We start from the raw sequence: 27511 nt of genomic DNA, 5'->3' as shown, positions 1-27511 counted from the left end.
CATCACAGATTAAAAAAAAGAAAAGCTTTTTTTTTTAATGCCAAGGTATCAAAAATACAAGTACATATCAAAAATGTAAATGACATAAAATGAAATGATAATAAAGGCAAAGCATCACTTATACATATACATATAATCACTTATACATATATATACACGTTTCTTAGCCTATATATATATATATATATATAGAAAGAAAGAAAAAAAAAAGAAAAATTCGTAGCTCCCACTTGTTTTGCGCTCACGCTTAGTGTCACGTGAACTCCTGTAACCAATCCATTTCCCCCTTTTCCTTCTCTCCTCTAGGGTCAGTCGAGTCGGAGGAGCGGAGAAGTGATGGCGGTGCATACAGAAACTGACCGAGCAAAGTTTTCGTAGCTCTGAAAAAGTCTTTAGATCCGCACGAGAGGGAAAAAGCCGTCAATTTTTGGAAAGCTGGCGGATGACTGAAGTGCTCGGGTGCTTGACTGTGGGAAACGTTTACTGTTATGCTCGCGCGCGACTTGTACTTGGCGACGGCAGAATTTTTGGGAGCCGCCGTTACTAGTTTGTGAACTTCGGAGAGAGCTAACGCGTTAGCACAGCTCTTTAGCCTGCTCGTGTAAAGTGTTTTAACCAGCTAGAGAATGCCTATATTGGGGTTTTGTACTAGTAGACACGTAAGTTAACAAGTAAATTATCTTGGCTAGTGAAATAATCGTGTGTATATTTAGCTTGATTCATTCGTCTGAGATGAGCAGGTACTTTGCACCTGTAGCCTCACGGCTTGAAAACTCTCTCGACTTTCCTGGTTAGGTATGTTGTTTCACTTGTATTTTTACAAAAAAATTAAATTAGTTTGTGCTTTTGGTGGCGCATGAATCGACTGAATCAGCCTGATAATGTAGTTTTTACTCTCTAAAGTAAAAAGTTCGTAGTCCGGCTAAAGCTGATGTCCGAGCTTCAGAGACAATTCGCACTCCCAGATTGGTTAGCTGGCTTATGTGGAAACAAAGCAATGCGTCTCTTAACCTCTATTAAGCCGGACTTGACCTGAGCCACTCTCCATTAATGATATAAAGTGACCTGGCTGGGGTTGTTAGGAACTTTTTGTGCGTGTGTGTGCCATTGGGGAATACGACTACTGGACTAGTTTGCTTTGATTTGACATCACGGCACCCTATGGTGCTCCTGCAGGCACCGAGACATGGATGTTCCCCAGGCCGTTTTCCCAAACGGTGAGGGGCGCCTGAGCCTCCAAGACCATGTCTGGACGGAGTCCTCCAACTCGAGGGCTTGGGCTCACTCTGCACCCGTGTGTTCCCGCTCGCTCTGGACGGCGGTGTTTGACTACGAGGCCAGCGGGGAGGACGAGCTCAGCCTGCGGCGAGGAGACGTGGTGGAGGTCCTGTCTAAGGACGCTGCCATCTCGGGAGACGAAGGCTGGTGGACTGGTAAAATTAACCATCGCGTGGGCATCTTTCCATCTAATTATGTTACTTACCAACCAGCTATTTACAGAGCGGTAGGGGCTCGCGAGAGTGACCCGCCCGACCCTGTTCAGATACCTTTTTCTGAACTCGTTTTACAAGAAATCATCGGCGTCGGAGGGTTTGGGAAAGTCTACCGGGGGACCTGGAATGACCAGGAGGTCGCGGTGAAGGCAGCTCGACAGGACCCCGACGAGGACATTAAAGCTACTGCAGACAGTGTTAAGCAAGAAGCCAAACTTTTCTCGATGCTTCAACATCCCAACATTATCAAACTGGAGGGGGTGTGTTTGGAGGAGCCCAACCTGTGTCTTGTCATGGAATATGCCCGAGGAGGGACTCTGAACCGCGCCTTGACGGGCAGGAGGATCCCCCCTCATATCCTCGTGAACTGGGCCGTCCAGATCGCCAGAGGCATGCAGTATCTCCACGAGGAAGCCGTGGTTCCCATTATTCATCGAGACCTGAAGTCCAGCAACAGTAAGAGAATTACCACACACCCTCATAATGCCTCCTTATCTTGACCAAGAATTGCTGGTATTTGTTCTACTGTAGAAACACACGCTCGGCTGTCACATTGGTATTTCCTTTCGCAATTAGCACGTTAATCATTAATCCCCACCCTCATTTACAAAGCTTTATCATTAGCACATCGTCAACATTTCCCGTATAAGCCTGTGTTTGGACATAAAAGGAGGTGTACAGAACACCACGTGCTCTTAGAAGACCTTATAAGCTAGGAATATCTTGCCAGTCTAACTGTATTTCATGTAGAATACGCAGTCAAAGGGACTGTAGGCTCTACCTTCTAGCTAAAAGCAATATGATTCCCAAAGGAGGCCACTAGCTAGTGAAATCTAACCTTAGAAGAAAAGCTATAAAATTGATGGATGCTCTAAGATTGAATAGAGCCTTTGTAGTTAATGTTAAAGACACTGGATCCTTCCAGGTCCTTCTGGCAACTTAAGCGTTTGCTTATCTCAGAGTACATTGGCTGCAAAACTTTAAATATTTAATTTTACTATTAAAAAGACTTTCCATATTTATTAAAATTCTCCCCATTCTTGCTTGTAATGTTCTAGAGAGTGTTTGAAGCTTTGCTAGCCATTTTTGTATCCTTAATCCTGTAAAGCCTAAATGAATTTTAAAAAATGTCTTAAGATGATATTTAAATGGTTGGTTTTATGATCAAAGCTCAGTATGTATTTTTGCAAGGGGGAAAAACTAAAATGCAATACAATGATGACTGAGAGATGTATAAATGAACATTCCTTAAAAGCCTGATGTATCATATTTGACGTTTACATATTAATATAATTTAAAAAAAAACTGGATAATCAAGTAAACCATTTTTTTATAATTATACTAAAAGGCCTTTTACTTGCTATGTACAACAGAAAAAGTTTTGATCATGTTAATAATTTAAAAATAGAGGCCTTTGTATATCAAATATAATACAGTAGGCTTTATAGGTTTAAGATGAAGCCTTTTTATATTGCTCATTTGTAAGTCACTAGATAAAAGTGTCTGCTAAATGAATAAATGTACATGTCAAACTTAAATGTTTCCTTAAATGCATATTGAGTATAAAATAATGTGGTGGTTAATTCATAATGTGTACATATCTGGGTGAAAATGCTTAACTGCTAAACTTTGATAGAATTGCGTATAAATGTTGGCCCTACAGCCACACCTCAATTGTCCCGGACTAAAGAGCAGGCTATTTGAAAACCACCTGCGTTTCAACAGTGGGTTTGAGTCATGTGCTTCAGCAGAGTCTTGAGTCTAGAGTTGCACAGCCAACAAGTAAAAAAAAAAAACACTGGCTATCTTCAAGCCTTTCTAAAGAGCTGTGGGAATGATGGCTTCTGAAGGAGTGCGACCTTAGGCAGGTTGTGATGTTAAGAGGTTAGAGTTTGAACAGCTGGTGTCCTCCTTGAGAAATCGGCTATCTGCTAACAAAGTTCAGAAAACTTTTCAGAAAAGGTTCAGACAATTATTTTGTCTGAAAATATGTCTGCTCTGCATAAAGAAGCACTAAGTATGTACATAAATGTATTTTGATTATTAAATAATTGGATCTTATAGAGTCTGTTCACATACACTAGTGGTGAGAATTATTTTGTTGTATTGTTTTAGTGCTGCCAAGGACACATTTAGGACAATTATTTAGGGCTGCACCGATTAATCGCGATTAATCGTTTGCAAAAAAAATCGTGTGTTTACGTAATATATATGTGTGTGTTCTGTGTATAATAATTATGTATATATAAATACACACATTCATGTATATATTTAAGTAAAATGTCATATTTATATATAAAATATTTGTTTATATGTTATATTAAATATATATATTTAAAATGCATGTATTTCTAAACTTTATACCTGTATGTGTGTGTATTTATATATACAAAATTATTATACACAGAATACACACATATTGTTACTGTATAACACAGACTTTTATTTTGCAAACGATTAATCGCGATTAATCGTTGCAGCCCTACAATTACTAGACCATTTGATATGGTGTGTTGTGTTTGTTTTTTGTTTTTTTCAGGTGTTTTTTTTTTTTTTTTTTTTCTGTTTTTTTCTGTCATGTATTACAGAAGTTTAGGTAAAGGTTTGTTTCATGTAAATAGGGATGTTTCTCTAAAACATTACTATAGCTGCAGGGGACACTGCATGACTATGAGATTGTGCTATCATGTTTCTCAGTCATAGATGGAGTTGGGAAAGACCCTTTTACACTTGGGTAACCGATACCTAAAAGTAGCTTTTCAGATACGGCTTTTAGAAGTTACTTTTTAACAGAATAGTTTATCTGAGTTACATATTTTTTGTGAGGATTAATCTGACAAGCTACAGTCTTAATGCTGCAGAGACTTGATCAGCCGGTAACATGATAATGTAAATCTATTCAGCAGCTTAATTCAATGAATTTTATAAACAAGCTATTTCTAATATACACTACCATTCAAAAGTTTTGGGTTTTTAATGTTTTTGAATGAAGTCTCTTATGCTCCCTATAAGGCTGCATTTATTTTATAAAAAGTACAGTTAAACAGTATTATTGTGAGATATTATTATATAAATTAACTGTTTGCTAATTGAATGTGTTTTAAAATGTAATTTATTCCTTTGATGGCAAAGCTGAATTTTCAGCAGCCATTACTCCAGTCTTCAGTGTCACATGATCCTTAAGTAATCGTTCAAATATGCTGATTTGCAGCTCAAGAATCATTTCTTATAATCAATATATAAAACAGTTGTGCCGTTTAATATTGCCATGATGTTGTGTATTTTTAGGATTCTTTGAATAGAGTTCAAGTTGAATAAAGTTCAAAATAACTTTTTGTAATGTTGTTAGCATCTTTACTGATCAAATTAATTAATTAATTGCTGAATAAATTAATATCTTTAAAAAAAAAAAAAAATCAACCCCAAACTTTTGAACAGTAGTGTAGATGATTTCTGTCTGCAAATACATTCTCGCATGTTGTTGTTGTTGTTGTTATTATTACTGTCACTCTCTCTAGCATCCTACATTTGTTAAATTAGCAGAGTATTTCCACCAATAAAAGAGACGGCATTCCACTATCAACAATAGACGCAATGTGGCACCCTGCCCCCGTTCAGCATGGCAGTGCTACTGTTAACGCAACTCAGTTTGTTCATCTCTCCACAGGATTGTGACAAACAACATTGGAAGCTTGCTGACCTTAATTGAAAAAATAACGTGTGTTTGCTCAGTGCTGAACTCAGAACACCCACCCATCATGAGCCAGACCCTTTCTGCTGTGTTTTTAAGGGGGTCTCTTTGCCCATTCAGGTTGCAGCGGTACATTGTTTAGCAGGTTAAAGGTGGAGGGTACAATTTTAGGGAGGCACAAACAGCAAAGTCAAATACTAGTCTCTTAAAAATAAGAAATGAAATAAGATTTGCTTTGTGCCCAGTCTTGCTTATCTGATCAATGATTATCTTTAAGATATAGCAAATAGTGAGTGAAATGATGTTTTTGTGCCTTAATCTTTTAATACCTCACTCAAAGGAATGTCGCTAACGAGGGGGCAAAAGCTTAACATAAGTTTGCACAATGGAATGGTCAAGCACTGGTTGCTAGGTGACTGCCAACCCGAGAATGCCCCGACTCCTGGGCCTGAAAGGCTTATTTTCATTATTTTTAATCTCCTCAATGGCCGCTGTTTTCTCTCCAAGAAGGGGAGCTTCCCCTGATTGGGGGTAAAGAATATTGCAGAACTGTTGCCAGCAGTCCCTGTGAAACTCGGCACTGTGCCACACTTCAAAACTCAGTTTTGCAATTTCAGGCACATGAAGTGTAATGTTAAGGAATCTCAAGCATGTGTGCTCTCCAAAATTTTCTCTCTCTCTCTCACTCACACACACACACACTCTGACTGACAGTGTATGGAATAGGTCTCGTTCCCTAATAACTGCGTTGATTTTTTTTTTTTTTTTTGTATTTGTACGCACAGGAGAACCTCTCACTAAAAATCTCCACCTAATTCACAACACGTGCATGAATTTGTTCTTAATCTTGTTCTAATGTTAGTGAATTTGGAGTACTCTAAATGAGCGGCTACATGCACAAGGTTAGTCATTTGCATAAAACATGCCTAAACATCTCCATATAAGGGCTTTCCGCACAACCTTTCCTTTGCAGCCTTTTGTCACTCTCGTCAAACTCAAACATGCCGCTCTCTTCAGACGCGCTCTCGCCAGATCCTCAATGCCAAGTGTGTTATTCTCAAAACCAGTTCAAACTACTTCTTTTTTATACAGACCCAGATTACAGACCTCATTAGCCAGCTGTTCATACGTGTATATCTGCGTTATTCAGAGAAACCTTGCAGCTGAAACTATAATGCAGCTATTTTTTTACTCTTTCACTGTATATGATGAAGTATATTTAAAAAAAAATTAAATTAAATTGTATTTATTAATTTTATATGAAAAGTATGTAATTAGTCATGTTAAGATAAAATATAACTACTTAACATGATTATAATTACATTAATCAAAATTAAAATGTTGTTTGTACACAGATTTCACACACCTCTGTGTGTACGCATGCTTAGTGAATGAGAACCAATGGCTTTGTTGGAGACATAAAGGACCATGGTAAACATAATACAGGCAGCAGTTTTTGTCTCATGATCTAAAGGTGATTTTCTGCTCCATAAAATGTACACCATAGAAATCTGAGACAAGAAAATATGTTACAAAAGTCGGGGTGAATGAGAGCAAGACAGTCAAAGTGCTATTAGTTTAGAAGTTATATATATATATATATATATATATATATATATATATATATATATATATATATATATATATATTTTTTTTTTTTTTTATTAATTTTATTTTATATTGTTATTTATATTATTTTATATATCACATCAGACCAGAACAGCTTTGACAGAAAAGGTGGATTTTTCTTTAGTAATAAGACCACATTCATATCCAACTTGGCTTATTTGGTTTGCTAAAATGTATCCAATATTAACTGTTGTTTGGTGTTGTGTTGTTACTTCATGGAAAGGAAACCTTAAAGCTCTAGAAACCAACAGCTGAGATTAACCTGAAAGCATCAAACAGGCGCAACCTGTTCGAAATGGAATCCCAATTTTCATGTTTGTCCCAAAATGAAAGCTTTGTCAATTTTACCAGAGAACTTGCTAACATGCAAGTCTTTTTTTTTTTTTTTTTTAAAGGGACTTTTAAAAGATCGGTAAAACAGTGTTTCTTTTTATTCCAAGTGTCCAGCATGTTTATGGGTTTAAAAGAAATTTAAGACAAGTGTAAAGGATCTAAATCCTCATTGTGGAACTGATAGTTTCACCTTTCTCTGGATTGTTGCCTTAAAAATTATGATTTTCAATGATGACTACACTATTCATTTACTGAACGAGTGAAAATGTTACAGTTATACTAAATGTCTTAAATTGTAACAGGTGCATAAACTGGGAGTGTAGTCAAGGTCAGTACTCCAGTGTATGCTGGATGAAGCCTGGGAAAGTTAGAAGTGTTTAATAAAATGTGTACAAAAATAACACTTCTTAGTTACCTCTTCAGGTCCTCATAATGAGAAGGGAAGGGAGTGAAGTTCAGATTAATCAGACATGTAGTTATCAACAGAGGGCCTCCCTATTTATTACATACTGATGTTGATAAAGGTCTCAAGCTGGATAATTGTCAAGGACATACCCGGTGAGAAATAATACTACTCCTGACCTCAGGATGTTCCTGACTTCAAAGACAGCTGGCCTACATTCTCATGTTATTTGTCATTTGGTACAAGACTGTATTGTAAACTAGAGAGACTTGTATGTCGCTCTGAGTTCTTAAAGTAGACCTGTGTCCTTGAAGAATCCACTTCATGATAAAAGAATGGAAAAATGATCACCTTCTTTGCATTCCTGTATTGTTATTCATTGACATAAATGCTCAAAGGCTAAGGTTCGCATGTTGAAAACATTCCCATCATACTTTAAAATAGTTGATCTGAACAGCCCAGTCGTTTCTAAATTTGTTAATAAACACTGCACTTTTTACTATTAATTCACAAGTAACAGTACAAATAACTAAAACATTTATCCTTTCTCTGTTCTTTTTTTTTAGTTTTATTACTTGAAAAAATTGAGAATGATGACATTGGTCGAAAAACCCTGAAGATTACTGACTTTGGCCTTGCTCGTGAGTGGCACAAAACGACAAAAATGAGTGCTGCCGGCACTTATTCCTGGATGGCTCCTGAGGTCATCAAGTCCTCTCTGTTTTCCAAAGGGAGTGATGTCTGGAGGTAAGCTGTTATTTTAAGTTAATTGCAGTGTTTGGCTCAAAGCCTGTTATTAAAATGAATTGGTTACCTGAGGTTAGACACGATCACTTAGGCATCATTTTAAGCTTTTCCAAAAGGCATAATTATACTTCTATGACACATAATTTTAGCCAAATTCTAAGTCAGTGTAACGTATTGTTTATGGATACAACATAGTTTAATATAATTACAGACTGAATATATGTGTGTGCCATGAATATGTAGATGCATTAGAATATTGTGTCTGTAGCTTGCTAACTCCAAATAGTTTTGGAAGTGTGCCAAATCAGTCACTTAAGAGATTCGATTTCAGTTTGGATGCTGCTCCATATGTAGGCAACCTCACCAGGGCACAGTTTACACCTGGTGTTAAGATCCGTTTCTGTCGATCGGATCACAAGTAGATGAGGGAGACACATTCCTGTTTACACCTGGTGTTTTAATTCGTCCACTTTCAACCACTTCTGTCCTGATTTCTTCAAGGGGAGAGTCTCTGGGTGGGTACGTGTATTAGTTTTTACAGATCTTTTGATCTAATGGACAAAATAAACTTGCTCAATTTACATATGAACATGCACAGAGATGAAGGAAAAACATTAGGAGCGCATCAGCTTTTGTTTCTGCTCTGATAGCCGCAAGACCATGCCGTACACTGTGAGTGCGTGTTAGAAATTAGCAAAGGTGAGAGAACATTGTGCTTGGTACGTTTTTCATCGTTCAAACCAAACATGGGTCTTCAGCTGACAAAGTTTAAATCCCATCTGGCTAGCTCACTTCCCATAATGTTTACACATTAGGTCAGTAGACTGAGAGTAGGCGGTCTTTTGTGGCTGTTCGAACACATTTGACCACATGAGCGTTTACACTACGAAAGCAATCTGGTCGAATGTGTTTTTTAGGTACTTCTGGAAGTGGTCGAAAGTGGGCAAGCTCAAAACAGTTTAGACTCCGTTTACACCTATATTTATTTAGCATCGTCCACCTGTGGTCCGATCGACCAAAACGCATCTTAATACCAGATGTAAACAGGGCCTAGGTTTTAGAACAGAGCTTGAATGTAATGTCTAGGGTTTGATTTTGTTTTTATGTTCACAGAAACCTTAGGTCTGTTTCAATCAGTTCAGCATTTGGTGGTGTTCCAACTGCCCTTTTACCTTGTTTGTGAAAGCTAAATGTGAAGACTCATACTTTTTAAAAATTTCTCATGCCACTTTGCTCAGACATTATTTCCTGCATGCCAAAACATGATTGGTTTCACTTCTCCCTTCTTCTTCTTTCTTACCATTGCTAAAACATCGTCTCTTCCTTCTTTGCCTTTTTATTGTCTGTTCAGTTATGGAGTCCTCCTTTGGGAATTACTGACTGGAGAGGTTCCTTACCGTGGCATTGATGGTTTGGCAGTTGCCTATGGAGTTGCTGTCAACAAATTAACCCTTCCCATTCCATCTACCTGCCCCGAGCCTTTTGCCAAGCTCATGGAGGGTAGGTCTGCTAGTAGTTTACTTATATTACTCATTTGTTTATCCCATGGTTCACTATGTTATCAACACTCCATGACATTTTTTGACATTTAGGCGCTGATGCCCCATTCACACCGCCAGTGACTTTGTCACTGCATGTGGCTTGTCTTCGTACTTCAAGTTGCTCATGGGCATTCGTAGTGCTGTCTCTATAATGTTATTGGTAGACTGCACATCTAAACATATTGAGATTGTGTATTGATGGTTAAACTAAGATATCATTCCAATTTGACTAGTAAAGTAATGTTCTGTTGTTGAATTGTTATATAGACTACAGTAGTGCTAGTGCATTAAATCATAAACCAGATGAACAAACTATCATTCAAATTGAACAAATCAGTTTTCTTGTAATAATGAACATTATGCAGTGGAACTTTTAATGAACTGTGCTAATTCTGCTAAACTAATCATTACATCATATCCACCTTATTTTGCAACGTCGAAGTAAGCAATTTGTTTTTAAAATGTGCAAGAGTTCTGATTCATTAGCTGCTGTAGATGTCATTATAATGCATGGTCATTATAATGATAACCTACAAAAGTCCCAACATATTTTTTTGTTCATAGAATGCTGGGAGCAGGATCCCCATATTCGTCCGTCCTTTGCTTCCATTTTGGAGCAGCTGACTGCCATAGAGGAGGCTGTGATGGCCACCATGCCACAGGACTCCTTCCATTCAATGCAGGAGGACTGGAGAGTGGAGATCCAGGAAATGTTTGATGAGCTACGCACTAAAGAAAAGGTCAGTTGATAAAGATTTCATTGACTTGTCTGTTTCATTTCTGAGCCTGTTTTACAAAATGTATAGTTTTGATTTGTTTTGTAATGAGACAGTGGACCTATATTGTTTTCTTATCAGGTTAGCTGTATTTGGTTGATCCTCTTAACAAAGCAGGCTATTAGCAATGAAATGACCTTAAGTGTTCAATGAAGTTAATATGATAAGCTGCTTCCGATCTTAGCAGCTTGTTATGTTGAAAAGTGTTTGCCATTGGTTGATCAAGAATGCCTTTTCCTGCAAGTCAGCTAAAATTTATTGTAGAAAACCTGACACTGAGTTCCACATGCAAGTCATTCGTGATCAGTGAATTTTTCCACTCCTTTAGGTACATTCCTGACACATAAATATCTTCCTTGTTACGTGATGCACCAAGTGAACTTTTACTTGCTTGTAAATAAAAAAAATTTAATTCATAAATTATTTGTCTAAATCATCTGCCCAAGTGTTTCTTGGCAGAGTGCCCCAAAGCTTCTTACAGAAGTTATTCATAAGAGATTAGGCCAAACGGCTTTACTCCATGTGGGCGGAAAACTGTTTTGATTAATGCTTAACAATTCTGTCTGTGAGTTTTATACATGTGGATTATTCTGTTCAAGAGATCTAGAGAATGAGTAAACTAACTCTACCACAAAGATGATTGATTCTTTTAAGCAAAAGGCAGGATATCCTTTACTATAGTCACAGTATGAAGTTTGAAGTGTAGGCCAGAGCAGAAGTAAAAAGTAGAGAAAGAAAATAAGAGTTATTGTTTACTAGTATATAAATGGCGCTGCTGTTTTGTAGATACCTCACTTACAGGTCTAGCATTATTGTCATGTTTGTGGTGCTCAAGGGTAAATCCAAGAACAGAAATGAAATGAGCAGTTCAAGGCAGAGAGGAATCCGAGCTCTGTTCTCCAAGGCCAAAGGAAGTGAAACTGCTATTCATACCATTGATGTCTTTTTTGCTCGTAGACAGAGTTGTTTCATAAGCATGGGAACTATCTGATTTTGCTTCCTTAGGCAGTGATTCACTATATCAAAATATTTATATTTATTTGTCATTGTTTGGCCATAGTTTGAAGGAATAGTTCATCCAAAAATGTAATTCTATCATCATTCACTCGCCATCATGTAGTTTTTAGATAAACTCGTCCAATTATAGACTCCAGGCAAAATGTGCTTGATCACGAATGTTCTTGACACCAACAGGAGCTCCGTTCTCGTGAGGAGGAGCTGACGCGAGCAGCCCTTCAACAGAAGTCTCATGAAGAGCTGTTGAAGAGGAGGGAACAGCAGCTGGCCGAGCGGGAAATTAATGTGCTTGAGCGTGAGCTCAACATCCTCATATTCCAACTCAACAAGGACAAGCCCAATGTTAAGAAAAGGAAGGGCAAGTTCAAACGCAGCCGCCTCAAGCTGAAAGATGGCAACCGCATCAGCTTACCCTCAGGTTAGAGCCGTACTAGTCATCTTATTAGTTTACTTATGAATTTGTAGTGTAGCATGAATATCACATTAATCTCAGTAAATTGTTTATCATGACCATTGACAGATTTTATTTTTCTTGTAGTATTAGGTTGATGTGAAAATTGTTACTGTAAAATGTAGAAATGTTTTTAGAAAATATTACTTATAGGTAACCTTATTTGTGTTCAACAGATTTTCAGCATAAAATCACAGTTCAGGCCTCTCCAACTATGGACAAGAGAAGAAGCCTCAATAGCACCAACTCCAGCCCTCCCAGCAGCCCTACACTGATCCCTCGCCTCCGAGCCATTCAGTGTAAGTGCCCGCTCTCTAATATATACATACAGCATCTGCCACATTCTTATTTTGCAATATTTTTGAGATTTTGGGTAAAAAAACAAACAAACAAAAACAAAAAAGACCTATCAGACATATTTGTGTTTGCTAGTAGGTTTAGAAGTTTAAATACTATATTCTTTAATTTAAAGGGAAATTCAAGCATTTATCGTCCAATTGAAATACATAATTTTAAAGTAATTAAACAAGGAAATGAAATTCCATCAAATTTCCATTGCAATAAGCTAATATCAAGCCTATATCATTTCTGTTTAAATGTTTGCTAATTTCAATACTAAACAAAAAAGTCACACTAATCAATCCATTTGTGAGTAGCTCAGTGTGACAAAGAAGTGGCATCCAGGTCATTGCCAATGGTTGCGAATCCTGTGTCTGTCACACATTTATAACCTATTTTTTTCCCCATCAGTGAGCCCCCCAGGTGAGACTAGTCAAAGGGGCAGTATGTTTGTGTATCACCAGGATGTGGATATCACAAGCGAGTGTAAACCTCCTAGCGGGTTTAAGAAGAAAGGCAAGGACACTGTGGTCCTACTAACTGTGTGTTGGTGTGATTGCTGATCACTATGGCTCTTACTTCACAAAATCTGTTTTAATGCCTTTAGGATAAAAATGGTTGCTGTAACACATTGCTGATGCTTATGGTATATTAATTGTTTGTAATGAATTTGCTTTGACTTACTTTGGGGATCAAGGACATTTTGGTTGACCTGGTTGCTGCCAAACTCGATCTGATTGGTTGCATTAATAGTAACACTTTTTAATGTATAAAATATAAAAAGAATTAAACCTGATCTTCTTCCAGAAGCTCCATTAACTATTTTCAAGAATGATTGTAATGATCTAACACTTATCCACCAGTGATAATTGTGTTGCTGGGTGGTGGAGGTTGCCTTAATTGCCTAAAAACTCTGTTTCTACTCTGTTGTGAAGGACTAATAGATTTAATCTCAGTCTGTGGTGTGGCACATATTGGGACTGTCAGTTGAAGAACGTTTCTTATAGTATTAGCAGTTCTGGTTCAAATTTTATGTATCTTCATCTCTAGTGACCCTTGACGAGAGCAATAGGACATGGGGTCGAAGCACCAATTACAAACCTGAGGAGTTTGAAGATGTTAAGAAAGGGTTCAAGAAGAAGGGCCGCACATGGGGACCGAGCTCTGTGCAGACGAAGGAAAGAGGAAATTGTGCTGAAAGGTTGGAACAGTGTTTATTTTTTGTATGCTCCTTTTCTTAAAGCCAAAACAAAAATATTACCTTGGCTTGTAACACCATTTATGTTACATTTTAATCATTCAACAAATGCATGTAGTTGCTTTAGTATGCATGCTTTAGTGTGTTCTCATGAGTTATTCATTGTGGGTGCCACTGTCATTTTGTCTTCAGAGTTCGACCTCTCTCAGATGGAAGCAGTCCCTGGTCCACAAGTCTTATGAAGTCCCAGAAATCTGTTCCATTGGCTGCATTATTTGCAGAGCAGGGTATGTAAAGAAGGCTCATCTTCCTTTTACTTTTTTCATGTACTCAGTTTTCATTGCTCTTTGTTGTATCTTTAAATGATGTAACAAAGAACAAGTTCCCTGAAACCGCATTCTTGACATGACATTAATCACTGTCTGCACAGTTCAGATTCTATAGTGTTATCTTTTATTTTGTTGTCAATCTCTTGTTCACTGCAGTCTTCTTTTAGAATCTTTTATTGATGTTTTTTTTATTTATTGCTTTATTTGAAGCGTAAAAAGGTTGGGGTCAAAAAGATATTTTTAATATGTTTGAAAGAAGTCTTTTATGCTCACCAAGGGTCCCATTTATTTGATAAAAAATACAATTTGTATTATGTATTTTGAAATGTAATTTATTCCTGTGAATAAATGACATTGATTTTCAGCATCATTACTCAGTGTCACATTATCCTTCAGAAATAATTCTAATATGCTGATTTTTGTCTGCTCAAGAAACATTTCTTATAATTATCAATGTTGAAAACAGTCGTGCTACTTTGTAGAAACCATTATATTTTTAAAATATTTTTTTAAAGCAGTCTCTTTATTGACAATATATGCATGGCATACATGGCAAACATCACAACCTGCTCTTTTATTTTTAACATCCATAATGATGGTATTAATAATAAAAACTAGATTAATAAAGTAATATAAAAAAGTAATTATTATAAAATGCTCAATCCCTGCTCAGAATCCATAATTGTGTGTGTAATTTTTCCCAAGTATTGAAACGACATTAGGAACTTTAACCAAGAAATATTAGAAAGGGGCATGAAAACTTCCAGTGTAGCAGTATTTGGCTTCTGGCTACCAATGAAGCAAAAGCAATAACATTTCAAATAAATATTAAGGGCCTTTGACAATGTATAAAAAAAGGACAACCAAAATGAATACCATTTAGGACGTGTAAAATGTATGAATATGATCTGCTGGGTAAAGTTAGCATCTGTTGCAACTGTCATGTTTTAAATAAAGTTTCTTCAATTTTGCTTTGGTGTAATGAATTCTGAGAACAACGTTGAATTGGCCAAGATTTAAAGGAGCACAAATAAACATGAATTTATTTTAGCTAGAGCATTATTTCCCAGCTCCCTGTCAAGTTTTAGACTGAGCTGCTTCTCCCAAGTTTCTTTGGGACCAGAAAGAGGAAGAAATTGTGAAGCTATATGACTGTGATTTCAGAAGTGACATTATATATTCAAAGTTTTCTGGTGAGGAAAGGGAGCTTTGGCATAGTTATGTAATTGAAAATGATGGAATAGATTGGATTTAGGAATGGCTATTGAAGCTGCTTAACAGATTATGAAATGACACAAAGTGTCTAACCTAACATCTGTAGTTATACCTGTCTTATGTTTTTTTTCCCCAGGAACCAGTAAAGATGAAGTATGCTCTGCTGATGGATCTGACAACAAACCAAAGCAACTCAAGTTCCCCAACCAGGTGTATATCGATCTACCTCTGTGGAAAGATGAACAGGTGGAGAGCCAGGGGCCGGCTGGTGGAGGTGAGAGCCAGGAGGACCCAACAACATCGACAAGTTCCACCAGCACCACACCTCAGCACACACCCACCAACAGCCTAAAGCGCAGCACCACATGCCGGCGCACAGACTCTGTTCTCTATAGCTGTGCCTCCATCCTGGCATCTGTCGCATTTGGCTTTGACCTGCGAGAGGTCTGTAAAGGTGCTACCAACGAGGAACCAGAGCCACGTGAGGAGAAGAAAAAACGAGAGGGGCTTTTTCAGCGTGCTACTCGCTTCCGCCGCAGCACCAGCCCCCCTGGTGGCCGTTCACGCAAGGACGAGGTTGCCGCAGGGCCCGTAAACCTGCTTGCCATGTCATCGATTTCTGAGTGCAACTCCACCAAGTGCCTCCTACAATCTGATTTTGAGGGGTCTGTGTTTAACCTAATGAACGAGACTCCAACTAGCAATTCCCAGACACATCAGAATACAGGCACTAGTGATGTTCTTCCCTCAACCCCTGTACAAGATCTCACTTCTGGATCCAGTTCTCGGCTTAGGAGAAAGAAGTCCAGTCCTGCTGTGTGTCAAACCAGTGAGTCATGTGCTGATATTCCTAAGGGTTGAATGGCAGATTTATCTATACTATTTTGTCTAAATAATTAAGAAATGAAACTTATAAAATATATAATCGATATAAAATTGATTGTTTTAAATGCAACAGGGGAATTTAGACCTTACAACATTATTTACAGTATGCAAAATGAATATTATATATAATTTACTTTAATAACAGTGTTCTTAAATTATTAGTGTTTTATTAGATGACAGTGAAAGTAATATAAATGTAGTAATAGATGGAAATTAGTATGTATAATTACACTGAATATCTAGTCTGGCTATCGCCAGACCAAGCTCAATTTAAAATTGAACATTGGTCTGGGGAATTTGCTATGCATTTCCTACTGCACAAGAGGCGTGATCAACGAGCATTAGTCACGCAATTGGATAGTCCTTCAACCAATCAGATCAACGATCCGGGTGACGTACTCTGCAGAGCGATGCGAAAACACCAGACAGGTTTACCGTGTGTCTCAATCAGCTCCCTAGTTCAGTAGTCAGGGCACTGATCAGGGAATCAGCCACAGTCACTTGCATGATATTCTGATTCACGACCTAGGGAACTAGGGAGCTGATTGAGACGCAGGGTTAGTCACTGTGATTGTGCATTGTTATTTTGGAGTGACGGTTGTGCGAGAGACGGGTAGATCAGATAGAGTTTGAAAGCTGCTTGCCGTCGCTTCTCTATCGCCATCGTGTTCTACCCGCCAGTAGCGAGCAAGGTGGATAAGCCAGTCTGTGATTGGTTCCCGCAAAAGTGTAACAGCGCAGCAGAAATGAATGCACGGGTTTCCAGACTGAGTTGCCGAGCGAAATCAAATCGCCGGCAGATCAGACGGGGTTTACCCAGACTACTGAATATCTGCTTATACAGATACATTCCGTCATCTAATAAAAACACTAATAATTTAATAATTTATTATGTCCTATTTCAAAGTCTTGATTTTTGTATTTGGGATCTACTAGAATAGGTTTTCATTCTTGAGTGTTCAAAACACATTATTTTTCACATTATTAAACATTATTGCGGCACCTCTCTTCCCAGTCTGTCAGTAACACTCTGGTTTCCTGTTTCCAGTAACGTTTCCTGAAAGCATCGTTAGCCAACTATAGTCGTAACTACGGGACCATTGAACTCTATTGGTAACAACCATACAGTAGTTTGCTTTGGGAAACACACTAAAGATAGCTGAAAATATAAAAAGCATGTTAGGTCTCTTTTAATAACCCCCTTAAAATGTTATCTGAAATATTTATTTTTCATGCTGTACATTATAATGTTGTGAGGTCTAAATTCACTTGTAGCTTTTAAAATGGTTTTATATTGATTATATATTGTATAAATGTTGCATCTAAATATAAAAATAGATGGAAAGGAGTTTGCAAAATTAAACACTGGATATCGACTAATACCAATATATTATAATTACATAATATCTAATATCAGCCGACGTTATCGAAAATATAGATTTTTCATATAATATTGTGAGGTATTTCACTTGTTCCCTTTACAATGGTTTTATATCAATTGTGTTTTATCTAAATTTAAAAATAGGTGGAAATGAGTATAAAATAATAAAATAATAATATAATAAATATTTTATTATAATAATATAATAAAATAATAAAAATGAATACCGGCCGATACAGATTTTTTTTTTTTTCTTTTTTTTTTTTTACTCATTTGCTCATTACTGCATCAATCTATATCTGAAATTTTGTTTTCAAATAATGATGTTACTCTCTTTGCTTTAGTTAACGGCAGCAATAACTGCCAGGCCAGTCCAACTGATTCCTCTACCACTACTGCAAAAAAGAAGGCTGACAGAGAGTCTGCTCAAGAGAAGGAACCAGTATCTAGACCCAGACCGCTTTCCTTAAGAAGCAAATCTCACTCCTGGGGTCTTCTGAAGAGTCGCAATAAGAGCTATTCACTCGGGCACTACTCTGGGGAGAAGAGTGCCCAAAACTTGGACGTGGTGCTCCCCTCAGAGGTCAAAATGGATTGCTCTTTACTGGACATGGACACAGAGGGTCAAAAACGGGACTGCACGGTTCCCCTCTGTCGAATACAGAGCACACCAAGTCGGCCGTCTGTCTTTGAACTGGAGAAAGAGTTTTTATCCTGAAATAAGCTGCATCTGGAACACAATCTTACTTTCATCTCAAATCTCTGTTCCACATGATATTTAGTTGTTTTGTTTTTCCAAGATTAACATCATGGCCTTTTGATGAATATTTGAGCCATTGCTGCTGGAGATATTCTGTGGTACATTTATTTATATGCTGTTTACTTTGATATGTAATTTAATATGAAGTGACATATATGAAGTGAATGATCAACATTCCACTGAATTTACAGTAGAATTGCTGGTTTTTATGCAGTGATTTGATCAGTACACATGAACAAAATCTCAGATTCTGTTAGAAACTACTGATTTTTAGTGTTCAGGTGTTTTTGTCATTTGATTCTGTATCATGTAATGTCATGTGAAAGACATAAACAGGGCCCACAGTGTTTATATAGTATAATTATTAATAGATGTACAGATGAAGTTCCACCACTGATGTGATTGACCAAACTAACAGACCTTATGTTGCTAACTCAAACAGAGCTTTCGTGGATCAACTTGAATTTCCCTACCTAGCTCATTATTTTTCCTATGCTAATAAATATTTGGAAGGTTTTGTTTTTTAAGACCTTTTGAAATTGATCCCTGAACCTTTTTTTTCCAACATCAATTTTTCCTTTAAAGCTATATTGGATACCACCTCATGGACCCTCACCTTTTTTAGCTTTAATTCCAAGGCATTTTATTTAATTATGTCTTTTATACATGTCTATAGCTTTTAGGTTGCATAACTAATTTTGGCAGTATTCTTGATCAACCCAAATGGGAAACAAAAATATACAGTATATATATATATTGCGTTATACTGCCAAATGGTGATCAATGAACTATATTGATAGTGTTTATCAATATTGCTACTATTTTATAGATCATTTCTATCCCTACAAACTCACATTATACTATAACTTCACTAATAATTGAAGCACCAGGATGCTACTTAAAACTGTTGCCATCTGTGTAGCTTGATTTTGAGTTTATGCTGCAGTAGGTTCACAGAATGTTTAGAGTTATAATTAAATATACTTCAGCTTTTTTAAATCTTAGTGATTTACACTGCTGCCACAAAACCCAAATGATCTTCTAGCTGATAGCCTTTATATATAAATATATATATAACAAACTCTTTTCTGAATCATTACCCTGTGTAGAGACTGAATTATTAACTTGTTCATTGTCTATTGTGGACTTAAGAAGTTCAGTATCTTTCTTTTCAGTTCTCTGTGTGACATTTAAAAATACTGTTATGTATCTTCAAGATGTGGAGACTGTGACTAGGAACATGCACTATTGAACAAATTGAAACTTTTTGCGGTTATAGCCTATCACATGGAAGAGTACTATAACACTTAGTTTGTTGGAAAAGATGTGTTTGAGAAACAACTTGCATACAGTATTGAAAAGCTTTTCCTTGTAGAGTGGACTAGAATTATTTACTGTATTTACGTTATATCATTCAGAGTAAATGTGCTGTTTGCTCATAAATGATCACAGGTTTTCACAATGACTTCTGTTTGAAAATACCCATCATGTGGAGATGTTTTAAGGGAAGAACAAAATATGTTGTGTAGCACTGGAATTTTCGAGTCATGTAATGATGATTGTTCATTACATTTATGCTGTTATTATATTAGATGCAATGATTACTACTAGTTTAGATATACAACTGCACATTAGGATTCATAAGAACAAAGGACTCAAGAGACATTGTGGTGCCTCTTTATGTCTTGCAATGAACATTACTTTTAAGATGAAGTAACAATAATATGATGCCTCTTTTTGAGGAATTCATTTGGTGTTTTTGTCTAAGCACAATCATTTCTCCTGTTATCAGAGAATTGCAGAGATCAAACCTTTAAAGGACACAGATGTGTAAAAGACAGAAAACCTTTAGTTTGGAATTAAGCAGGAGAATATTCATGTTTTCACCAAAGTTGAAGTCTTGGATTGTGAAATGGTTTTGAAAGATTGTTACATGGTTCACATGCACTGCAAATAGTTTTACTGGTTTTGCTTTTTAGTGTCTGCACAGTATATGTTGTATTGAGCTCTGTTTTTATCTAATGTTTTACCCATGTGATCAATTTAATGTTAAAAGCTGTTGAGTTCAGATGTGGACTGCTTATTTGCTCCAGGAGGGCTCAAAAAAAAAGGGCTGAGCCCAGAATCATCTCATTTATATCAAATTCTACTATTTTACTGTATACAAGTGACCAATAAAACCTTTATACAACATTTAGGCATTGTTTTTCTTTCATCACTTCTTTTTATTTTCTGTCATGTGCTGTAAACATTTAGTTGTTGTATATTTGTTGTGTTCCAACACTGTATGTGTATCATAACTACTTTTGTCTGGTGTTTGTGTGTCAGCCTTAAACATGACTATTAGTTAATGTATACATTTTCAACAGTCATTAGCATTAAAGCTGAAGTGTGTATGTTTGTTAAAGGGTTAGTTCCCCAAAAATGAAAATTCTGTCATTAATTACTCACCCTCATGTCGTTCCAAACCCATAAGACCTTTGTTCATCATCGGAACACAAATTTAGTTATTTTTAATAAAATCGGAGAGCTTTATTTCCCTCCATTGACAGCCTACACAACTGCCACTTTCAAGCCCTAGAAAGGTAGCTAGAAAAGACATCAACAAATTTCTTTACTACCTTTCTAGGGCTTGAAAGTGGCAGTTGTGTAGGCTGTCAATGGAGGGAAATAAAGCTCCGATTTTATTAAAAATAACTAAATTTGTGTTCCGATGATGAACAAAGGTCTTAAGGGTTTGGAACGACATGAGGGTGAGTAATTAATGACAGAATTTTCATTTTTGGGGAACTAACCCTTTAAAATACTATCCAAGTTAATACCATAACTTAATAATAAATAACTTCAAGTAAGTTGATTTCCCTGAGAGAAAAAAAAAAAAAAAAACACCTTTCACACTACCGTTGGCTCAAACCAGCCAATAAAAGATGAGTGTTCAGGAAACCCATATGTACACAGTCATTATTTTTCATGTTCCCTTTGATTGTTCTAGTGGCACAGAAATTACACACTTCAGCTTTAATGTAACCAAAAGGCTAGGCCTGGCATATATTCTGTCTTATAGTAGCTAAAGGTGGCCTTGGTGAAAATTTGCAGACATTTCACTATGTAGTGTGCATGTGTGTAATTTTCATGTTGAACAAAGGTCCAGAAGCAGCCTCACCCTGCAGGCAGAAAAAACAGAAGTGTTATAATCGAAATTGGAAATAATATAAATACTCTAAAAATACTAGTGCATCTTGTATGTGGCAAAAGAGAACCCTCAAAATTCTCAGAATTGAGGCTCTTAGGAAATTGGACAATCACTCTAATTTATCCTTAGGTGGTTGTAACTTAATCTGAGGGTGTCTCAAGGGTGCAATCTTTGTCTCGAATGACAAGTAGCGTGTCTGCGCTCACTTTGTCGTCTTTTTGTCTACCAACCATCAATGCCCAGGAGGCAACTTGGAGAAAGCACAAAGGCGGAAACTTGTCATGGACACCATCTTTTATCTCAGGTGTTCCCCTTACTAAAGAAACCATATCACATGTTACGTAAGGCTTACCTGTGGGAGACACTAAACCTTCACTGAGTGTTGACGCAGGTGCTGGAACTCCGTAAGCTTTTGCGGCCTGAGCGAGGAGTAACGGACAGAGCCTGAAGGCAGTAGGTGGTTTTCGGACGTAGCCTCTCAATCACAAGCTCCTTGGAGCAACTGTCTGTTTCATGAATTTCCTATTTGGAAAAGATGATTTTGGTCAAGGTTTAGCATACTGAATTTGAGGAGTTTGGAGTAATTCATAATAATTACAGGGATTATCATTTTTACCAACATTTTTAACATTTGTTAACAACATGCATGCATTCTTTACTTCATTGAGCTCATTGTTTCTACTTTAAATTAATACATTGTTTAAACTAATATATTGTTAGCTAACTGCATGATTTGTATATGTACAATTCTGAAATACATAAGTTGGACACAGTTACCTCAGAAAACTGTAATGTAGACATACATTTTGTGTAAAGCTGCTTTCAAACGATATAGATTAAAACGATATGAATAAAATGTTGAACATTTTGGAAAAAACATAAGCTAAATGAAGTGTAATTTGCTCTGCACATGTTAATCTTCCTATGCAGATCTTTTGCTATAGCAAATTGTAAAAATAAATAAATAAATAATAGTAGCTAACTATACCTATCATTTGCTGTCTCAGAATACTAAATAGTTGTTTATTTTGTTGAACAAAAGATATTTTGAAGAACCAAAAAGTTAAGTGATCATTCCAGTTCGATTTCCATTGTGTAAAACACACACACACACACACATATATATATATATATATATATATATATATATATATATATATATATATATATATATATATTTATATATATATATATTTTTTTTTTTTTTTTTTTCTTAAAAAAATAAATAACCTTTTATGTTCCAGAGAAGAAAGAATGTCATGGTTTTGGAACGAAATGAGGGTAAGTATTGACATAGTTTTGACAGAATGATGACGAACTATCTGTTTTCTGTGAACTATCCATTTAATATTCAACAAGTAGTTCCAGTCCTTGAATCTGATTGGGCTTGAAGCGTTCCAAGAGTGCTAATATAACAGCGCTGGACTTTTCACTGGTTGTATCACTCCGCTTGTCAGTGTTTACGTGGTCAGTTTGTACATTAGCGGTAAAGATTTCTGCAAGTTATATCTTTAAGTGACTTTCTTTAAGAGTGAGTTATTGAATCGTTTACTTAACTGATTCGTTCATTTACTGTGTGTTGTTCGGAAATGCGCAATGGTTCATTCTTTTGCTTAGTTTGAATTCTTTGTTTCGTTTGTGGAGCAAAACAGACAAAGTAACTGAAAATAGTGTATAAAATGTTAAGTTAATATTAACCTTTAGATTATTGAACTGAAGTTGTGTATAATCTGAACAACACCACTCTTGACCAAGTCATATTGTTTAAATCTATAATTTCTCACCTCTTCTACACCATTGTGCATTAAGTATATTCTGAATGCCAGTTTCTGTAGTTTTGTCACTCGTATTCTAGAGCCCTTCTGTCCTCGCAGTGGTGTCCTCGGAGGTTTGATCTGAACTGTAATGGTCTGTCCTGTCACAGTCACCTTTAACTGGGGTGGGCTGAAACTGGCTGTAATTTAGAGGAAGTTATTAGTTGAGAACTTCCACAGGAAAAAAAAAAAAAAGTTATGCCATTGCCATCACAAAGTTCATTGTGTAATCTTTCTTCCTCTTTGATCGGCACCTCTATAGGGTCATTACATGTCAAATGATTTCGGAAACTTTCTCGGCTTAATTTTTTTTTTTTTTTTTTCTGTAGAAAGACAAACATAAATAGAAAAATATGATGAAAGCCAAAATATTAAATGTCAATTTACAGGGGTGCAAAAATGACTTTAGAAATATTTACACAGAGATTTGTAGGTCTATTAGTAAAATCTGTTGACTTCAGTAATCTGTTGAGCAATTTTTGTTGCATCATATGCCAACAGTGATTGTTCAAAATTGGCAAAAAGCACTTCTTGTGTTTTTTTTGCCTCAAGTCTGCAGGCCTGTAATGCAAGAAGTATTAAGGATATCTTAATATCCTTTTAGATTCTTGTTCTTAACAAACTTTACTTCTGTTATCTTCATCTTAAAGGCCCTCGATGGTTCAGTCCCAGAGATATGGACTCAATGCAGCTCCATGAGTAAATTGGTAAATTGTACACATTTTCAGTTGTACCCACTACCCACTTTTGGTTCCTGACCATTAAAATGGGTAAAATTCAACAATTTGGACATGGAGTCACATTGGGGTCCCAATATCTATGGGACTGAACTATATAAGAAGAAGTAGAAAATAAGAAAAGTTTATTAAGAATGAAAATCTAGAAGAGTATGTTCTATGCAATTGAGCTGCAAAAATAAGATGCATTTATAGTTTTAACATTATTTGTTCTTTACATATTCCTCTTTAAAAGAAAAAATCTGTATCAGCTGTATGCAAAGTGACAAACATTTGGTTTTTGACCACTAATAATGTTTACAATTTACCAATTTACTCATGGAGCCTCATTAAGATCTCCATATCTCTGGGACTGAACCATCGAGGGTCTTTAAAATGAAGACACCAAAAGGAAAGTTTGGTAAGAACCAGAATCTAAAAGGATATTAAGATATCTATAATACTTATTGAGTTACAGGCATGTAAACTTGAGGTCATTTTTGTCATTTTTGTACTGTCACCGTTGGCATATGATGAAACAAAGATTGCTAAAGTCAATAGATTTTACTAATAGATCTTCCATTCTCTGTGTGAAAATAAAATAATGATGCTGCCAACAGTCATTTTTACAGCCCTCTAATTTGGCTCCAAATCTCAGGTGAAAATGGTGGATTACTCAGTAAATATACAGTACTGTGCAAAAGTCTTAGGCAGTCTCCTGGATTTAGTTTGTCTCACTTTCATCTGTTTCTTCATGTAATCACAGACGGATTTGATGATGGTGAGATCAGATCACTGTGTGGAGCACCGGCTGTTTTCAGACTCCTTGTGTATTCAAAAATCTCACTGGATTATTACAATTAATGGCAAAATGAATGTTTGGAAATGTGAACGGATATTTCCTATTGACACACTACTGCAAAAGATACAAATAACTGGCTTAAAACCTTTTTTGGGGGGTGAAAATACTGACGTGCCTAAGACTTTTGCACAGCACTGTACATCTGTAACATTTAATATTTTCGCTCTTATCACTATTTATGTTTGTCTTTCTACAGAAAAATATGAACAAAACCTCTGGTTGAACTGACACGGAATCAACCATATAGAAGATAATTTCATATGTAGACAGTGTGTTTAATTGTAAGCTTTTCTATAGGAAAAATTAGAATTAAAGCAATGTAATATACTCACTTTCCCACTGAGGGTAAAACCTATGGCTAAGGACCCATGATGAGAAGCCCTCAGGGGAGAAGGAACGGACCCTGGCATAGTACCATTCTCTGGGATCTGATGTTGCCTCGCTCAGGTCACACTCAAGCTCGTGGATGCCTTGACAGTGTTCAGAATTAGTCCACTCCTTGTCTCCATATCTAAAATCAAGAGAGGTCACCAATATGAAAATATAATTTGAAAAAAAAAATTCTACAAAAATGTGAGGATTCATCATACCATTTATCTTAATTCGGTTGGTGCTGATATTTCCAAGTTACAAACAGAATAAAAAATTTTGACAAGAAAGTTGTGCATGCTTACATTTTATATTGAACAAAATATTTCAAGTTTTTGGCAGCTTTGTGTGGATGTTTCCAGCGTAAGACGTTTCTGAAGTCCAAAGAATAGAATTTTACTTCGAGGGGAGCCATATCATCCTGCTGAGAAGGGCTACCTGGAGACAGTACAAGTGAAACTTCACATGGATGGTTCATTGTTGACATGCAGGCTGCCAATGACTTTCTAACAATGTAGCCAAAGTAAAAACCTAGATTTGAAGCTAAACATTTGTTTGTATAAAAATTGTGCAGATAATATTAAAAATGTCATTGAACGAGCTATTGAACTTACAGTCTGCCCAACAGAGAAGGCACATGACAAAAACAAGGTCCAGCCATTGAAGTCCAGTCAGGGCAAACATGATGAAAGGCATTTTGGTGGTTCATCTCTGAGACCTTTAAACCTTATTGGTTTCCTCTTTTTGGCACGTGCTTCAAAGGAATTTCCCATTTTGCGGTAATGAGTGTTTTGTCCTAATGAGTGTCGCCCTGTATATTCTTGTATTATTTTACTTGAATTAATAATGTCTAAATACTTATCTCTTACTTACTTATATCTTTTGTAAATTGTATTCAATATTAGATGTTATATCTCATTATGAGAGATGTTCAGTGATCAAGTATGTTTAATGATGATCCATAACCACAACAATCGACTCATAAAACCCTTGAAGAAATGCTTTTTTCCATTTAATTTTAAATAGTTCCTTTGTAAGGATGTGGACATCACGCTGAAGTCATATTCAGGGAATACCTCACCTAACCACTAACCACAGAAAACATGAATTGACTGGAAACAAAAAGAGTGGTTTTATCTTATGCTTGAGATGAATGTCTTTTCTTTAAAATATACATCAGAGCACTGCTGCTTTCACACCTGCTTGTATTGCAACTCTTAAGAAGAAAGGGAAATACATGTACTATAAATTTTAATTAGCTGTGATACCAAGGCAAGATCAGTTGATACCTACATGAATTTTGGAAATGGTGTAACCACATTTCCTCTTTCATTTATAGTTTGAAACGCATCTGTCTGCTTGTACGATATAGCTAAGACTCTGACCTTTCATTTGTTCCCTATAGTCTTTGTATTTCACTTCACTTTTATTGTTAAAAGGGCATTTACATGTCTGATAGGATGAACAGTCACGTATTACCAGCTAAATGCCACCTGTTGCCATTTTGCAATGGTGAGTTTTTATTTCCGCTGAAGTTTGACAGTGGAAAATGACATAAATTAGTATGTAATTCCATGTATGTTCATTTCAATCAAATGAAAATTGTTATAGTTTAAATTTATATTAAATGTAAATTTGTAATGATAAAGTTGCAATTTAGTACATTTAAAATATTTACCTTTAATACCCCTAAAAATGTTATATATATGTTCATTTCCAGGTTATGGGAAATAACAATCTTATTTTACAGTACCACTCAGAGCATGTAGTCAGGATCTGCATGAATAGGGAGTCCAGTATATGAGCATGAAACACAGACAACTTTACGTGTGACATGAACAAGACATTATTAACTAGACTAAACACTTAAACTACTCTAACATTCACACACACACATATGCATGCAGTTTACCAAGGGAAAGAGAGAGCTAAAGCAGAGTACAGGAAGCAAGAAGTTACAGCATTGTTTGAAATTCAGCAGATCAACAGCCTTGAGCAAACCATCAGTTTAGTTTTAACAGGCCCTTCTTTAAAAGGGGTAAGGATACTCAATGTATCAAATAATGAGACTAAGTTTGATACTTGCATGTCTCTCCAATTTGAATTAAAACTGTCCTGATGCAATGTGTGGAGGCTCCCATTGAATCTTTGCTGATATTGTCTTGATGAAAGAGAACCAGTTGGATTCAGAGGATCTTTGGTGAATGGAAGGTCTATGCTGAAGCCTGGCACAAGCTTGGGGTTGCTTAGAAGCTTCTGGCTTCTTAGCATCATCTTCACATCAACATTTTCAGTACAGGAAAAAAGAAAAAGAGAGAGTGTTATCTTGTGATCAGTAATTTTAAAGGGTGAAGATGTCACACTCTCTT

At 36.3% G+C, this 27511-nt stretch overlaps 2 protein-coding genes across 2 annotated transcripts; one reads left to right on the top strand and one right to left on the bottom strand.

Annotated features, from left to right (window-relative positions):
- Window positions 1–317: 317 nt before the first annotated feature.
- On the top strand, window positions 318–20668 carry map3k21 (mitogen-activated protein kinase kinase kinase 21). Its single transcript, XM_067386201.1, has 10 exons — window positions 318–1949; window positions 8116–8296; window positions 9648–9796; window positions 10402–10577; window positions 11808–12048; window positions 12258–12380; window positions 13471–13621; window positions 13811–13905; window positions 15299–15991; window positions 17773–20668. Exons 1-10 carry the CDS (start codon window positions 1187–1189, stop codon window positions 18144–18146), a joined length of 2946 nt encoding a protein of 981 aa, XP_067242302.1. The 5' UTR covers window positions 318–1186; the 3' UTR covers window positions 18147–20668.
- Window positions 20669–20945: 277 nt separating this feature from the next.
- il22ra2 (interleukin 22 receptor, alpha 2) lies at window positions 20946–25838 on the bottom strand. The gene is made up of 6 exons (XM_067385245.1): window positions 25757–25838; window positions 25448–25580; window positions 25106–25284; window positions 23166–23335; window positions 21734–21903; window positions 20946–21352 (listed from the first exon to the last, which is right to left on the bottom strand). The coding sequence occupies exons 1-5, from the start codon at window positions 25836–25838 to the stop codon at window positions 21754–21756; spliced, it is 714 nt and encodes a 237-aa protein (XP_067241346.1). The 3' UTR covers window positions 20946–21352; window positions 21734–21753.
- Between the last annotated feature and the right edge of the window lie 1673 nt (window positions 25839–27511).

The sequence above is a fragment of the Chanodichthys erythropterus genome, chromosome 5 (assembly GCF_024489055.1).
Source record: "Chanodichthys erythropterus isolate Z2021 chromosome 5, ASM2448905v1, whole genome shotgun sequence".
Lineage (NCBI taxonomy): Eukaryota > Metazoa > Chordata > Actinopteri > Cypriniformes > Xenocyprididae > Chanodichthys > Chanodichthys erythropterus.
Note: the sequence above shows the minus strand (reverse complement) of the source record. Positions and strands in the feature narration are given on the sequence as shown.

Excerpts from the sequence above, each read along its gene's own strand:
- map3k21 (XM_067386201.1), top strand. The coding sequence starts at position 1,187 with ATGGATGTTCCCCAGGCCGTTTTCCCAAACGGTGAGGGGCGCCTGAGC. Across the intron at positions 12,049-12,257 it reads CCGCATCAGCTTACCCTCAG|ATTTTCAGCATAAAATCACA; the intron begins GTTAGAGCCGTA and ends TGTGTTCAACAG. Across the intron at positions 13,906-15,298 it reads TGCATTATTTGCAGAGCAGG|GAACCAGTAAAGATGAAGTA; the intron begins GTATGTAAAGAA and ends TTTTTTCCCCAG.
- il22ra2 (XM_067385245.1), bottom strand. The coding sequence starts at position 25,838 with ATGCCTTTCATCATGTTTGCCCTGACTGGACTTCAATGGCTGGACCTT. Across the intron at positions 25,581-25,756 it reads CCTTCTCTGTTGGGCAGACT|GTAGCCCTTCTCAGCAGGAT; the intron begins GTAAGTTCAATA and ends TACTGTCTCCAG. Across the intron at positions 25,285-25,447 it reads TATTTTGTTCAATATAAAAT|ATATGGAGACAAGGAGTGGA; the intron begins GTAAGCATGCAC and ends TCTTGATTTTAG.